The 15,954-nt window shown below is 34.4% G+C and overlaps 1 protein-coding gene across 1 annotated transcript in view; it reads left to right on the top strand.

Annotated features, from left to right (window-relative positions):
* Positions 1-2,139, top strand: part of LOC149553771 (RING/U-box superfamily protein) — a 59,997-nt gene extending 57,858 nt beyond the window's left edge. The window contains exons 8-9 of the mRNA XM_089789128.1: positions 1,144-1,333; positions 1,600-2,139. Coding sequence (XP_089645254.1) covers positions 1,144-1,333; positions 1,600-1,687 — 278 coding nt within the window. The 3' untranslated portion in view covers positions 1,688-2,139. The remainder of the gene's footprint in view (positions 1-1,143; positions 1,334-1,599) is intronic.
* The last annotated feature ends 13,815 nt before the right edge of the window (positions 2,140-15,954 follow it).

Here is a 15,954-nt window from a genome sequence, read left to right as displayed (position 1 = left end):
TGAGTGTGGTAAACCCTTCCATTCTCTACCACAAGCCAGGATATAAAACAAGTAGTAAGTCATATAAAATCCAGAAATTCTAGACACCTGGGAGAGCTCTTCTTGCAATCTAGTAGCTATGATATCTGCCCAATCAATGAATTTATCTTCTCCCAAGATTGTCTAGATGAAAAAGTACATCCAATTCTCCCAAGGAAAAGTGTGTGGGTTCCCTTTCACTCTGTTCAGCAGTGTAATGACATCTTTAATCTTGGGGATCATTTGTTCTCTGGTCAATGCATGCGGAAGGCGAGAACTCTCTCAGATTTGAAAAGCCAGCCTTTTGCAATGGCATTGTTGAATTCAGTGACATCTGTAGAGAATTGGGTGTAGGAAGAACCTATAGTCCAGTCATCATAGATTTCACGCGAAGGGATTCTTAGTGCACCCATGAAAGCAACTCGGCTAACATACACTAGGACTTCACCATTAAATGCTCGGATACACTGCTCGGCTGCATCATACTTATCCCTGCATGCTAGGACTAATTCAGGACAGGGGAAAGCAGACGCCTGCAACAGACTGCTATCTGAGACCTTCTGAGATATGGAACCAGGTTTCGGGTTTGCAAGTCTAGCTAACAATTTACCCATATCTTCTTTTGCCAGGAAACTGTCTTCAATGTCAGGCAGGACACTACTTAGAACAGATTCCCTAACTTTATCAGGGAACTTAGGGCGGAATGCAGCGGCCATTGCAGGCAGGTTAACCAGAATGAAACAAAACAGAGAGAAGCACAGCCCTTACGATAATGCAAGAAAGAAAAGACACCTGAAAAATGGAAGGCTAGAGACTCACCGTTCCGAGTGCATGCAACCTTGCTGAAACAGAATGCTTAAGCTAGTGCCGCGTATATCCAGACAAGACAAAATAACCTTTACTAAAAGCAAAAATTGCAAGGGACTATAGGAATGATGCTATTGGTTGTGAAGTTTGCTTATGCTCAAATCCTCTACAGATTTTATTCTGATGAGAATACATTTCTTTTAGGCTTACCATTTTCTATGTAGGGAGCTAGCATGCATTATTATCCATTATTTTCACTGGTTCTGGTTTGAAATTGAGAAACTTGTTTAATCCTCAAAGTCTGGGTGCATTTGACAGGTGGTTTTCATAGGAATTTCTTGAGAGTTTTGCTGCCATTTTGGTCTCCTGCATTGCCTACCTTGCCCATAACAACTCCACGTAAAGATGATCGAGATGGATCAGCAACTGATGAGTTGATTGAGGGGCATTCTCGAAGGCGGCGTTCCACTGTGGATCCCAGGAGAATCCTACTATTCATTGCAATTCTGTACTCATTTCAACTTTGCTTTTCCTCTTTTTTTTTCTTTAAGGAATATATATCTTTGTTTCAGTGTTAGATTTAGCTTTTACCAATATTATCTTTCTTAAAGTTGCTTGCTTTTTATCCTAGATAGATGTGGCAGGATTTTTAAAAGCCTATCTTAATTTCTGGTAGTAATAATGCATACTTGAAGGTTTATGTGTAAAAGATTGGCATTTGTTTTCAAAATTTGAGATTGATCCAATCAATTTTGTTAATTGGTACTTGTACAGGTCTTGTATGGCCACCATGATGCTTCTGTATTACAGGCTCTCACAAAGCAGTATAGATGAAGATCGTCCTGAGCTAGAGCAGCAATAGTTACCCCTATTTTTCTGTTATTATATGTTTATTTGTCATTTATCTTCTTGAAATGATTCTTTAGAAATGCAGATAAACAGTAGCTGCTTTCTTTTAGTCAGAAACATAAGGATGCCTATCAGAGATTTTCGCTTTTGCTCTTGTCAAGTTAATTGCAGTTCCTATGTTGTTCTAATATTTTTGAATTCAGAAGGCAATTCGATTATGTAAACATGTTAGCCATGCGGGTGGATGAAAAACTGTGTGGAAAAATCTGCTTTTACAGCAATTTTCAAATATTGGTGCTCTATTTATGCTTACATGATAGATGCATGTACAATAACTATCATGCTGAATAATTAGTTCGATCAAAGAATTCAACCCAAAAATCACAAAATTGTTTAAGCCACTCGTGGTTTTCTGTAAACATAGGTCTTCATATTCAATTTAATCTTGAACTTTTTCTTTGCAAATCTTGGAAGTTTTGAATGAGATCCACTTATGTTAGTTTGCTGTAAATTATTATTTTAGGTAGACCCATTGCGAATCTTCTCACTAAAGCTAAACGACCTGTATATGGATTCCTTGATTTAGCCGTGCAAATGTACAATTTGCTTTAAGCAAGATATGGAACTACTGCTTGACGGGGATTCGTGGTGACCAGATGTTTTTTAAATTGACTAATAAATGATCTATGACATACTTTTTCTAAGTGTTTTGTTGAGAGGCTAGATAAATGTAAGTCGTTATTTTGGCCATCCTATGGGGTATTATGCTTTTAGTTTGAATGTCAAATGATATATGCTTTAATAAATGAAATCTGTTCGTACAAATTTTTGTATAATGGTATGCTCTCTACTTTTGCACAATAAGGCACATACAACCATCAGACCGAAGAATTGGAACTCAAAAATCACATTACTAATCAAGCTACTCTTGGTTCTTCTTCGTGTAAACCCATTAGATCATATTTAATTTTAATGTTGTACCTTCCTCCATTTTAAATCTTAAAATAGTTATGGAAGGCATACTTGTGGGTTTCCTTGTCACACTTACAATAAACTGCATGCGTATGCTGATTCTTTCATTCAGTCATGCAAAACATATAAGAGATCGTCAATCAAGATTTAGAAGATCTATCCTTTAGGAGTTTGTTGTTACAAAAAAGAGGAATTTTTATTACCTAATAATGCTCATCTATGACATTATTTTTTCAATAATGTTGACCATTAAATACACTTATCCAATATTATTTACATATATGATGTGTTTTGTTGTATATTTTGACCCTTGAATCTGAACTGCTTAGCATGCACCATTTTTTGGCAGAATAGGGATTTTATATCTCATTCTTCTAGGATTTGGACCTTTGAGGGGTACAATGGATACGCTGATACTAAAATATATATCAAATGGTGACGTTGTGATATATTTATGGTTCTCTAGGCCCTCTCCATTTTGATATTCGTATCTCTCTCCCTAGCTCACAAACTCTTCATATATACTTCCATATTGTTACCTTAATATATTTTTTTCTCACTCACATTGACACCCCTTTCTCCCTTCCTATCTCTACCTTATCTTACTCCTTTCTTTATTGTTTACCTCCTATCTATATCTTATTTCCTGTATTTGTCTTTGATATGATCTATTTATCTGTCTATTGTTCATTTATAACCTCGTATATTTTTATCATTTAATATATTCATCTACCCTCTCCTCTTCCTATTTCTCTCCTTCCTATTCCTCGTCTCCCCCTTCATAACTATCCATCATCTTTTGAGCTTGCTCCCTCCCTACCTCACCACTTTATCTCTTTCTAGACTTCTGTGTGTATATCTATTTGCATCTCCATTTATATTTTGAAATTTTTTTTAATAGCAAAATTCATTACAAAGTTACAAAGTAAAAGTTAGAAAGCTTCAAATTAAAGAAGTTTTTATTCAAAACGTATGAACATTTAATAAGTAGATACATACACTTCTATAAATATCTTAAATTCAAATTATAATAAATCTGTTATTGATATATATATATATACTCTTTTGATTACTTTAAATTAATATAATATTTTTATTTACAATAGTTATATAAATATCAACTTATATTTATCTAAACTACTTCATACTTGATATATAAAGATATTAAAAGTTAATAGAAAGACTGGTGGATAAATTATTATAAAATTTACTCGAGAACTATCGTATTTTATTATTTATTCAATATTTTGTTCAACGCTAATATTAAAATCATATAAACAATATACCCATTTCCATATGTTAGGTGAAAGTGTAAACTTTATTTTACTTTTGAAAGTGAAAACATTATGTTATATTATATCAAATATCATGTGATATGAAATATTATTTATTTTATTTTTCTGTAGTATTTTAATTTTCTTTACATATTTACCTTAAAAAAACATAACGTAACAGTTATATTATATTTGATTATTTGAAAAAATATGATAATTTTTAACTATTAATTGGCATTAATTATACCATGTTTACTAATTAATTGAAGATTTTGAAATCTTACTATTATTACAATTACTGCCAACCAGATTCTCAATGGCTAAGGATTTTCAAAATACAGAAACATTTTTCACTGAATCAAATTAGCTGATCCAACAGAATGACATAATCTGAAATTGGTGATTTTTACATGCAAATATACTTTGAACCGTTGTTTGTATTCTATTTGTCTGGTGCAATGTATGCATTGGTGATCCTTGCTTAGCGTATAGCAGTATTACTCACTAATCATAAGGACGTCTCATTCAAAGGAAGTTTAAGAAACAAAAAGACAGATAAAAAATTGAGTTGGAACATAAAATAATCTCAATGAAATGGAACCACCTGTCGTGGTTGGTGAGATTTGTTTTTGTAATTTGGACAGTGATCTCCTTATCGATAATTTATTTCTATTTTTTTTGGTCATCTTGAGTACTTTTGAACTTGTTAGTTTGATTTTCTCATTGTTTGCTTGTAAAGAGATATTCTTCTATTCTTTTGCATGTGATGAATATCTACTGTATAAAGTTTTTGCATCAATTGTTCGAGTTTATGCAAGTTTCAAGTGAGTTGGGAATTCCAATGTTTTTGGAGAGCTTAGTTTCAGGTTTTCCTAACATGTGCTGCTGGTTTGGTGTTCAATTTGTTATCAAGACTGTGATTATCTCCTTTATAGCATTTTGAGCCTTTGGGTTGTTCTTCATGGTTTGGAGGACATAGTCATTTCTAGCGCCATTTCTAACATCTGACATAATTATACATCATTTTTTCAATTTTTAAGTGCTTAGTTTTTGTTCTTGGCACCTTAGCAACAAAGTGGTTCGAACTATTTCTGGGTTGTTGAATACTTTTTGGAGGGCATTGCTATTTTATAGAGTGTTTCGATATTTGATATCATTTTATATCGTTTGTCCAATTTGGTAGGTTTAGTTTAGATTAAATGGTGCCTCTTTTGGCATTTTTTCAAAGTTGTTTGGATTATTTAAATTATCACATGTTAATGTTAAAATATTTACTTTAGTGTTTGGGTCTATTAGAAATGTCAAGAAAAATAATTTATTTTGAACATTTTTAATTTTTCTTTATTTTTCAAACACTATAAAAGGAGGTAATTGGCCTTCATTTGGACTATTGAAGTTTTCACACATAACATGATGATTGATTGAGCAAAGCTCTTTCACAGTTGTTTGAGGATGAAATCCATCATCAAATCATCAATTTCTTTGGTGAGTGATCCTCCATAGTTTGTAGAGAGATTCTAAACAAGAACCATTATTAGTTTCATAGTTCTAGTTTCAAGTAGGTTTGAGGATTATTCCAAGTGCGATAAGCATGCACAATGTAATATGTATCAGTGAAATAGTTTAAAGGGTTTATAGGCTTACCTTAAATAGTAATCAGAGGACATCCCTTAACAATCGTCAAAGGCTTAGGATATCATATGCAAGGGGTATCAATAGAACAAACAATTGTAGAAGGAAGTCATGTACACAACTTAATATAAAGCTTGGTAGAAAGAGATGCGGAGTAGGATCATGAGAAACCTTATCCAACAACATAGCATCTTCACAAGCAAACTCCTTATCGAGGGTGCTATTAGTATGCACCACAAAGCTATCATCAAAGTACTCATATAAGAAATTAAACATCTTGAAAGTAAATTATGTTGCCAATGCAATTCATTTTTCGTTTTTATGTTATATGATTTGTTTATATTTTTATATAAAGAATGCAAGAACATATAAGAAGGATAAGCTAATATCTTTCATTTAATTTGCACTTCTCCCCTTTCTTCTCATTCATTTTCATTTCTCCTAGGTGAAATTAGGTAGGGCAAAATAAATGTTCCTTACTATTCCTATTTCATGGCGTAAAGCTCAAGGTAAGATCTATCCACTTGGGTCCTCCCTTGCCTTCATCCAATCACTTAAAATCTTTTTTTTTTCGCACTGAAATTGATTTTTTTTGAAAACTGCAACTATTTTCCTAAACCTGAGACCTGTTATGGGACCCTGAGGGATTCTTAGAGATTACATGACCTTCTTTGCAAGGACACAATGTGTCCATGCATGGATAATCAGTGATGCAGTTTGTTTGCGCTTGGGGCCCATTTTTGGTCCCCCTCTTGGGTCTTGTTCGAGGGTTGATTCGAGGAGTTAATTTTGAGGTTTAGTCGACCTACAAGAGAGTTTATTTTGAGCCCTTTACCAATCCATCTACTTGCCTCATTTTACATCATGCAGTCACAATATCATTTCACACACACTAGAACTCAAGCACTCAAGCCTTCAAGTCTTCAAGCATTAAAATGTTCTAACATTCAAGCCATTTTCACGCGCAGTCGAGGAAATTCTTTTGCAAGTCATTGGAAAGGAGATATCTTGTATTCAAGGTGCTTTCAAGGAGCTTCAAGGAGTTCATTTTGGGGCTTCATCATCTATCTTGCATATTCATGCTACATTCCAAGATCTAGCTTCCTTCATTGATGATAGCAGAGCTTGCCATCAGGGAGGGCTTCTATATTCATACTTATACATTCTCATCCATTCAATTTATAAAGTGAGCTCATTATATTCAATTTGAAAAATCCTACTATTGCAGGATGAATTCATGTATCTACTTTACATTTCTAGCATTTTAATTATTTCAATTTCTAGAGTTTTTCCTAAATTGGGGTTTGATCAAGGAAAACCCCCATCAACAAAACAAAACAATTTTTATTGTAGGTTGTGGATCTATAGAGGAAAAACAAGTTGTAGATTTAGATACTCTTTTTGTCAAACTTTGAAGATTCAAGAACAATTTTGCATTGGGATGCTGTTGAGAAGGGATGCATTTCATCTTTGCCAAGTCGACCCTACTACTAAAAGTTGACCCTTTTGACAAAAGTCGACCCTGACAAACAACCAATCAATCACAAAATTTTGGAGATTTTGCCGTTTCAAGTTTGGGGCTCAGACTATTCGCTCATTGGAGTTGCACATGCATCATAAATCAAATATAATATCTCTTAATTTTCAAGGCGAGTCATTTAAATTGCTTTCTTTAGTTCAACATATTTACTTTATACATCTATTAATTTTCATAGTTCTTGCTATACTAGGGTTTTAAGGGTCTTCCATTCTTTCTCTAATTATATAACCATTAAATCTTTGATTTCATTAGTTCTCCTTTATCACTTGGTTGGCACTAATATCTTTACATCTAGTTACCTTAGAATTGGAATTGAAAGGATCATTCTCCTTAATTCCCCTTTGAGGTATTAAGTTATGTGATGAACTTAGGCTTACTTCGTTGCTTTAGATTCCCCACTACACATCTTTTGTGAAAGGTTGTAACATGAATATAGAAGATTGATTGATGAAGCCCCCAGATGAACTCCTTGAAGCTCCCTAATAGTACCTTAAATGTAAGTGATCACTTTTCCAATGACTTACAAAAGGATCTCTTTTGTGCACTTGAAAAATGACTTCAATGCTTGAAGGCTTGAGTGCTTGAGTACTAGTGCATGGGAGATAATATTGTGAATACATGATAGAAAATGAGGAAAATGGATGGGCTTATTAGGTGTTCAAAATAACCTTTCTCCTGTAGGATGACTAGACCTCAATTGGCTTAAGTACTTTAGCCTCAGGGACTTGGTATGCTTTCTTGGTTATCCTCAAATCTATGCATTGTTTCTTCATCATTCAAGTCTAGTCTTCATGCTAAGGTTGGGATCTAGGGATGTATCTACTTAGGTCCTTCATTTCTTTTCTTCTAATCACTCCAATTCTTTCTCCACATTGAAATTGATTTTTCTCAAAATCTGTACCTGATTTTCAAAACTTGAGACCGTCCCATGAAATAGTCCCAAGGATTTTTTAACCTAGTTAGCAGGGATACAATAAGGGGAAATGTGTAGGGGGAATGTGAAGTAAGGAAATAAACCTAAGTTCATCATATAGCTTAACACCTCAATAGGATGAATCTAAGGAGAATGATTCTTTTCAACCAATCCTCAAGGATATTAAATTTGAGTAGGTCAATGCGATCCAAATGATAACATAATACTAACACAAACCAAGACCTAATGGTTATGAATATAGGTAAAAGAATGCTCTAAGTCCTTGAGATCCATGTAAATTACTTGTACACTTATGAGCAAGAATGTAAAATGGATGTAAATTAATGAATTGACAAAAACAAATAAGGTACTTATCTTGAAAAGAAGACCACTGATTGTATCTAAATTCCTATACGTTGCCTTACTCCAATCAATGAAAAAATATAGTTCTAGGCCTGATATTGTTAGATCTACAAAATCAATAAATCTTTTGTCCTTCTGACAGAGTCAACTTTTGTTAGCACTATCAACTTTCATAATTAGGGTCAACTTTTAGAAGCAAGGCCAATTTGGTAGGAATGCAATGTGTCCTTGTTAAACAATGTTCAATCTCAAAACTAATTTTGCACTTTCGAAGCTCTGTGAATATGGTACCTGAATCCTTGATTTGTTCTACCTTTGAAGATTTGCTAATATATGAAAATAAGGTGTTTTGGGAGTCTACGTATTTTCCCTAGTCAACCCCCTATTTTGGTGGTTCTCATCTCCACAAATAGTTGTTAAATCAATTGTAAAGTGTGTGATGCTTGTGTATGAGATTTGAATGTACAACGCCAAGATTTAAATCCCTAGATCCAAACCCTAACATGATGATTGAATTTGAATGATGGTGAAGAAACAATGCATAGATTTGAGGAGAACAAAGAAAGCATACCAAAACTCTAAGGCTAAAGTACTTTAAGCCATACTCATAATCCACATTTGCTACTCCATAATTGAATATTGCATGCTTGAATGATAGAATAGAATGGAAAAATGAAGATTTTTTTTTTCTTCAAAGGATCTTTTGAAGCCTCCTTGCTTCCACCTTGCAAATGTACAATGGAAAATGATAAACTCCACAATGGCTTGCTTGGTCACTTATGCCAAATTAACTAATTGAGGGTGTTTATAAAGGATTTTGAATTAGCTTTCTCCCGTTGACTGACAAGGCAAGAAAACTAAGCCTCAGATTAACCCTAGACTCAAGGCCCAAGAAGGGGACCCAAAATGGGATGCACTATATACATGATTGAGTAGGTACACATTGCATCCTTGATTGAGAAGGTACACACTCTATCCCTGCTAACTAGGTGCAAAAATCCATAGGGCTTCTTCGGGGTCCCAAAACAGGTCTCAGATCTTGAAAGTTAGGTACAGGTTATGAGAAAACTCAGTTTCAGTGAATGAAAATAATTAGAGTGATTAGAAGAAGAGGAAGGGAGGACCTAAGTAGATATATCATACCTCAAGTTTTTCATCATAGAATAGGAATTCCAAGGAGGATGTATTAGGTCCTACTTAGATCTCGTCTAGGAGAATTAAGAGGGAGATATGCAAATGCATCTTAAATGCAGATTTATCATAACAATACATTAAATAGGTACAAAATGGTCATAAATTGAAGTGCTTCAATTTAAGACAGTACATTTTGAAACTTTCTATAAATGTATTTGATAATCTTCACATGAATAGAAAAATGATTTCCCTACAAATATAACTTGTATTCTTCAAAAAGTTGAGATAGGTTATTGTAGAGAGACCTAACATGAACCTATAGTTTGAAATAAATTGTGCACAAGTTCCATGGTTTAAAATAAATAGTATATTAAAGTTTGATAATTTTTCACACTTAGGTCACTTAAGGGATGTCATCTATAGGGTATGGCATTGAGAGTAATGTGGACAAAGGAAAAACTAGATAATGCTAGGGCAAACCCACCCAATCAGATACAACTCCAATGTATCACAATGTATATCCATGTTCAACCTCTTTTGAACCAATTTTTATCATCACCCAATTAATAAAACTATTCCTCTGCTAGCACCCTCTAGCATTTTCATCCATGACCAAGAAGTGGATTTTCCCTAATTCATCTCCTTAAAAAAAGGTCTCCAAACCAAAACTGATCTTATTTTCAAATAACCATGCAAAATATCATAATCAAATCCATATCTAACCATCAAGTCCAACTCATATAATTTAGAAATCACTTGGAGATCATAAATCTCCTAGATTTAATGGTACCACCTGCACAATACAATTTACCAAATTTGTCAACCAAGAACAAAGAATAAAAATAAATATACAATCATTTACCAAAAAATACATCAATATGATCCTTATGATCCATGCATATAATCAAATCATCAAGAAAATAATTCAATAACATCCTATAACATTTTTATAAGATCTCATCTACACAAATCCATCACAACCATTGGATTTTCCCACCCTTTTTCATGCATTCCTAAAGAAAACCAACACAAACCTTAGAGACTATAAAATTATGACATGTCAACCTATGAATTGTTAACCCTTTTAGTTGAGGACACTTGAGTATGTACCAAACACACTCCTAAGCACGATCCAATAGATTCCATCTTGATTCAACACACTAGACCCTTACTATCTACTTGTCAACATTATCTACCCCTTTGTCTACTAGTAACCAAATGTGACCTTGAATCATACCCAAACCTTCATAAAATCATCTAAAACTTGGAATGAACCAATTATTTACCTTCATCAACAACATTCCATGTATACAAATATATCCAATACCTATACCTCATTGGACCTTTGAACACTCTATTTCACTGGTTAACTTAAACAATTCAATTAGCATCCAACAAATAGATATTCTAATCAATTTTTATAATTTATTTGACATGTTGACAAACCTCTAATTCCATTGATATGTTGACATAAATAGAAACGCATCTAACATTCCAATTTCCAACAAAGTTATCACTTATTTAAGGTGGAATCACTTTTTCAGCATTGTTATCATTTTTTCACTGATTAGACTTTGATTATTGTACAAAGCATGTTCAAAGGATGACTTTCCACTACCTAACATTGATATGATCATGGACATGATCACGGGTTACAAAATGTACTCCTTAATGGATGGTTTCTTTGGGTACAATCAAATTAAGACAACTACATCAGATTAAGAGAAAACAACTTTTACTTGCACATGGGGAACCTTTTGCTGCAATATAATGCTATTTGGGCTTAAAAATGATGGCAGTACCTATCAAAGAGCTATCACCACTATCTTCCATTACACTATGCACATAAATATGGAAGATTATGTTGATGAAACTTTGGCCAAATCTAGACAAAGAAGCACTCACTTGTCAGACCTAAGTTTGATACTAGACTGTATGGAACAATGCCAACTTAAACTAAATCCAAAGAAATGTGTTTTTGGCATCACATTGGGAAAGCTACTAGAATACATCATCTCGGCTAAGGGCATAGAGGTAGATCTCGAAAAGGTACAAGCTATCATGGATATGCCATCTCCTAGAAATATTAGTCAACTAAGGAGTCTGCAAGGACACCTTTCGTGAATCCATAGGTTCATCTCTCAACTTGCTGATAGGTCTCAACCTTTCAATAAGAATTTACATAAGGATGTTTCTAGTATCTAGAATGAAGAATGTGAGAAAAGTGTGACTCAAATCAATGAATATCTATCAAAGCCTCCTATTCTCATGCCTATGATTCAAGGGAAACCTTTGATCCTCTATATCTCATCAAAATCAAATTCACTAGGAGCTTTATTGGCACAACAAAATGAAAATGGGAAAGAAAGAGCCATTTATTATATTAGCTGCATCTTGGTGGTCTATGAGCTTAAGTAAAATAATATTGAAAAGGCTTGTGTAGCAGTAATGTTTGCATCCCAAAAACTCAGACATTATATGCTTGCACATACCACATAGTTGGTTGCAAAGATAGATATTTTAAAATACCTCTTAAGTAAAGATGTGCTTACAAGTCAACTTGCCAAATGGATGATGATTCTTTCAGAATTGGACATTCATTATGTTGAACATTAATCTATTAAAGGATAAGCAATTGTTGAGCAACTACCTGAATTCCCAATTACAGATAATGCTCCAATGCAGATTGACTTTCCAGATGCCTCTATTATATATGTCACTAAGAGGACATATAAATGTTCTTTGATGGTTCACACACTCAAAATGAAGTTGGTGTTGGGATTTTGTTTGTTACACCCAATGAATACACAATCGCAAAGTCTTGCAAACTATTGTTTCCATGCACTAACAACGTAGCTGAGTTTGAGGCTTTGACTAATGGGATTAAACTAGCCCTCAAATGGAGAATCACATAATTGCATATCTATGGAGACTGCCAACTTGTCATTAATCAAGTCAGTAATGGATACCAAAATAAGGATGACAAGTTAGTACCTTATAAGAAACTGATTGATGTCCTAAGGAATTATTTCACATTTGTAACATTCCAATAGATTTCTAGGACTAAAAACAAGGCTGCAGATACTATGGTCACTTTAGCATCTATATTACAACTGCAAGAACACGAGTCTCACTTTGAGTTCCTTGTGGAAGAATTACGACACCCTCTGTATGAGTCCCCTGACAACCATGTAGTCTTCACTGTTGTTAGCCATGACTCCTCTAGCTATTCCACCTTTTTTTCCTAACCGTATGACCAAATTATTCCTAAAAATCTAACGTGCGATAAAAAAATGCCAACTCATTCACAATGCCTCACATTATACCCTTGTCTCTAGTGACTTGTATAGGAAGGGTCTAGAAGAAACACTTCTTAGGTGCCTAGAGATAGAAGAGTTTGAAAAGACATTAGCTAAAGTCCATGAAAACATTTGTGGGGCACACTCTAATGACCTTACACTTGCTCGAAAACTGCTTAGGGTGGTTTACTATTAGTTGACTATGCAAGTTGATGCTATCCAGTATGCCAAATCATGCAAGAAGTGTCAGTTTCATGGAAACCTAATTATCCTCTTAGATATGAACTTATTCCTTCTGTCACATATTGGCCTTTTCAACAATGGACCTTTGATCTGGTTGGTAAAATTTACCCAAGTTCGTCTAGTGGACATAATTTTATCATTGCAACGACTGAGTACTTCACGAAATGTGTTGAAGATGTTCTACTATCTATTGCTATAGGCAAGCATGTTGCCTTGTTCATACTCAACCATATCATCTATCGCTATGGTATTCCATCCTCCATTGTCACTGATAATGGAGCACAATTCAAAAATAAGGACCTTAAACATGTATGTAAGAAATTCAAGATTAAGCAACATTGGTCCTCTATATACTACCCTCAAGGGAATGGCCAATTTGAGGCCTCAAATAAAACACTACTAAAAATCCTACATAGAACAATTCACAAATCAGGAAGGGATTGGCATTTGCAAATCAATCGAAGACTATGGGCTTACAAAACTACTATATACACCCCTATAGGGGCTACATCCTTTTAATTGCTCTATGGTTTTCAAGTTGTCCTCCCTCTAGAAGTCAAGATTACCTCTTTTTGGATCTCTCTACATGGTTTAATTATTGATGATGACCATAGAGCTATGAGGATACATGAGCTAGAAACTCTAGATGAGCATCGTAGGGACGCTTTTGATCACATGAAGGCCTATTAGAAGAGGATGTCCACTAGTTATAACAAAAAAGTCAATCCTTGTGAGTTCCAAGTGGGTGAATCAACATAATAGGGAACACAAAGGAAAACTTGAGCTTAATTGGTTGGGTCCTTACATTGTCACAACAACATCTAGCTCTAGGGTCTATCAACTTTCTACTCTTGATGGGGAACAACTCCCTGAGCCTATCAATATCCTACATTTGAAGAAGTTATATGCTTAAGGCTCTTAAAGCTTAGCTATTTGTACATACCTTATGGTCCTAAAAATGTCCTAAAAAATCATATATGATCCTAAAAAAATCCTAAAAAAATAAGCTTTGATATATCATAAAAAGAAATTAAAAAAATAAAAACAAAAAAATTACAGAAAGTCCTGAAAAAAACTACCAAATCATGAAAACTTGGAAACAAGCACTACTTGAGACCCTCACACCTATGTCTATCAGTCTCACCTCATGCTTATTCATTTCACGATACATTTCCTAGCTTGGAATCAAATCTTGTACTTATCTAGGGGGCACAACTGCTTAGCTTATTAGGTTCTTCTTGTGCATTAAGGGTTTCTCTGGAAACTTGTCTAAAATAATGTTTCTCAACAGTTCCCCCCTTGACATCAAGTGTTTTTCAAAACTTGTCAGATATCTTACCTATAGTCTAGGATGCTATGATATTTCTCACTATAATAATGTGAGTCTTAAGGAAATGGCCATGTGACTTACACACACACACTTCAACATTAAACTTGCTGAGACATATATGCTGAAATTTATCTTCTTTGTGTGATGTCTATGACAATTTCTTTTCTAAGTGTTCCCTCCTTAATATTTTTTCAAGGATGTCATGGACTAGAAGACTAGGGGCATGGGGCATGTTTTACTTGTTTTCTTCTTGTGGGTATACTTTGTTAGTCTAAGGTGTTGAGAACCTTTGTGCTTTTCCTACTTGACACTTTGGGCCTACGATGTATCATCCTTGTCTATTTTTGTAAGATCCTACTTGGGGGTTTAACCTAGCACTTATGCCTTGATACATGTGTAATCTTTCTATACTAAACTTAGGGGATCTAACTGCATTAGTCATCTTGACCTACATGTCTTTGATTCTTAGGTTAGATTCCCACATACCTATTTGATATAGATCATATTCATATCCTCATAGTTATACTAGTGAACATTTTATGGTCTTCCAATATCCCTCATAATAACCAATGATGAAATTAGAGTCTAAATATTATGTGTCCCTTACAAGTAAACCATTTTGCATACTAGTTTGTATTGTAAGATCATTCTAGCTTAGTCTTGCATTTTTCATATGGAGAGAGCTCTCTCTTAATATTTTATAGACACATCAACTAACTGCATTCATCTCTTCTCATTATTCCTCTCAATCATATCTTTTGTCACTTTCCGGTCATGCCCACTATCTTTCTTCTTTTATACATGTTATCACAAGGGGTTAATCTCATCATCAAATCTCATAATCAAATCTAATCCATCCAAGTATCACATTTTCAAAACATGAGTCTACATCATAAAAATGAGAGCTAAAAAATCTATGAGAGAGATACATGAGCATAACACATGGAAATATAAACACAAGTGCTGAAAACTTCCATCCATCACATGGGCATAAGATGAGACAAGTACATAATGAAAATAATTGAATCCAATATCTCATATATATATATCAAAGTGAATCAAGAGTACATGTACATGTGAGATCCAAAATCTGGATAATTGTCTCAAAATACATATATGCATAAAAAAGTGTCACAAGGACATCAACCTAGACCTAAGATTGACTCCCACCCTCTTGGGCTAGTGGAGAAGCCTATCTCCTATTCAACAATTGTACCGCACCCTCTGATCTCCCTACTTGCTCTAATAATTAGGAATCCCCTATCCTAGTGGTACCACACTCCTGCATGTAGTATAATAATAAGCCACTTACGCACCATGATGTTCTGCCTCTCGCCTCGCTGCATCCCTCTCCCTACAGAAATTCTCACTATGCATGTGCTCATGAATGAGTTGCTAGTCTGCACAATGATGGTAATTTGTACCACTTGTACCTCTGCCTCCAATGCCTGAATTCAAGCATCCTTAGCATCCTCTCCATCTTCCCCCACATGATACTCCTGCCAAGGCTCTACCCTCTCTATCCTCCTCTATCTCACCAACCACTCTACTTCCTCAAGATCATCCTCCTCATCTCCCTC

Source organism: Cupressus sempervirens, chromosome 6, assembly GCF_028749045.1.
Source record: "Cupressus sempervirens isolate cs-2001-9-10 chromosome 6, ASM2874904v1, whole genome shotgun sequence".
Classification (NCBI taxonomy): Eukaryota; Viridiplantae; Streptophyta; class Pinopsida; order Cupressales; family Cupressaceae; genus Cupressus; species Cupressus sempervirens.
This window is presented reverse-complemented; position numbering and strand designations above follow the sequence as displayed.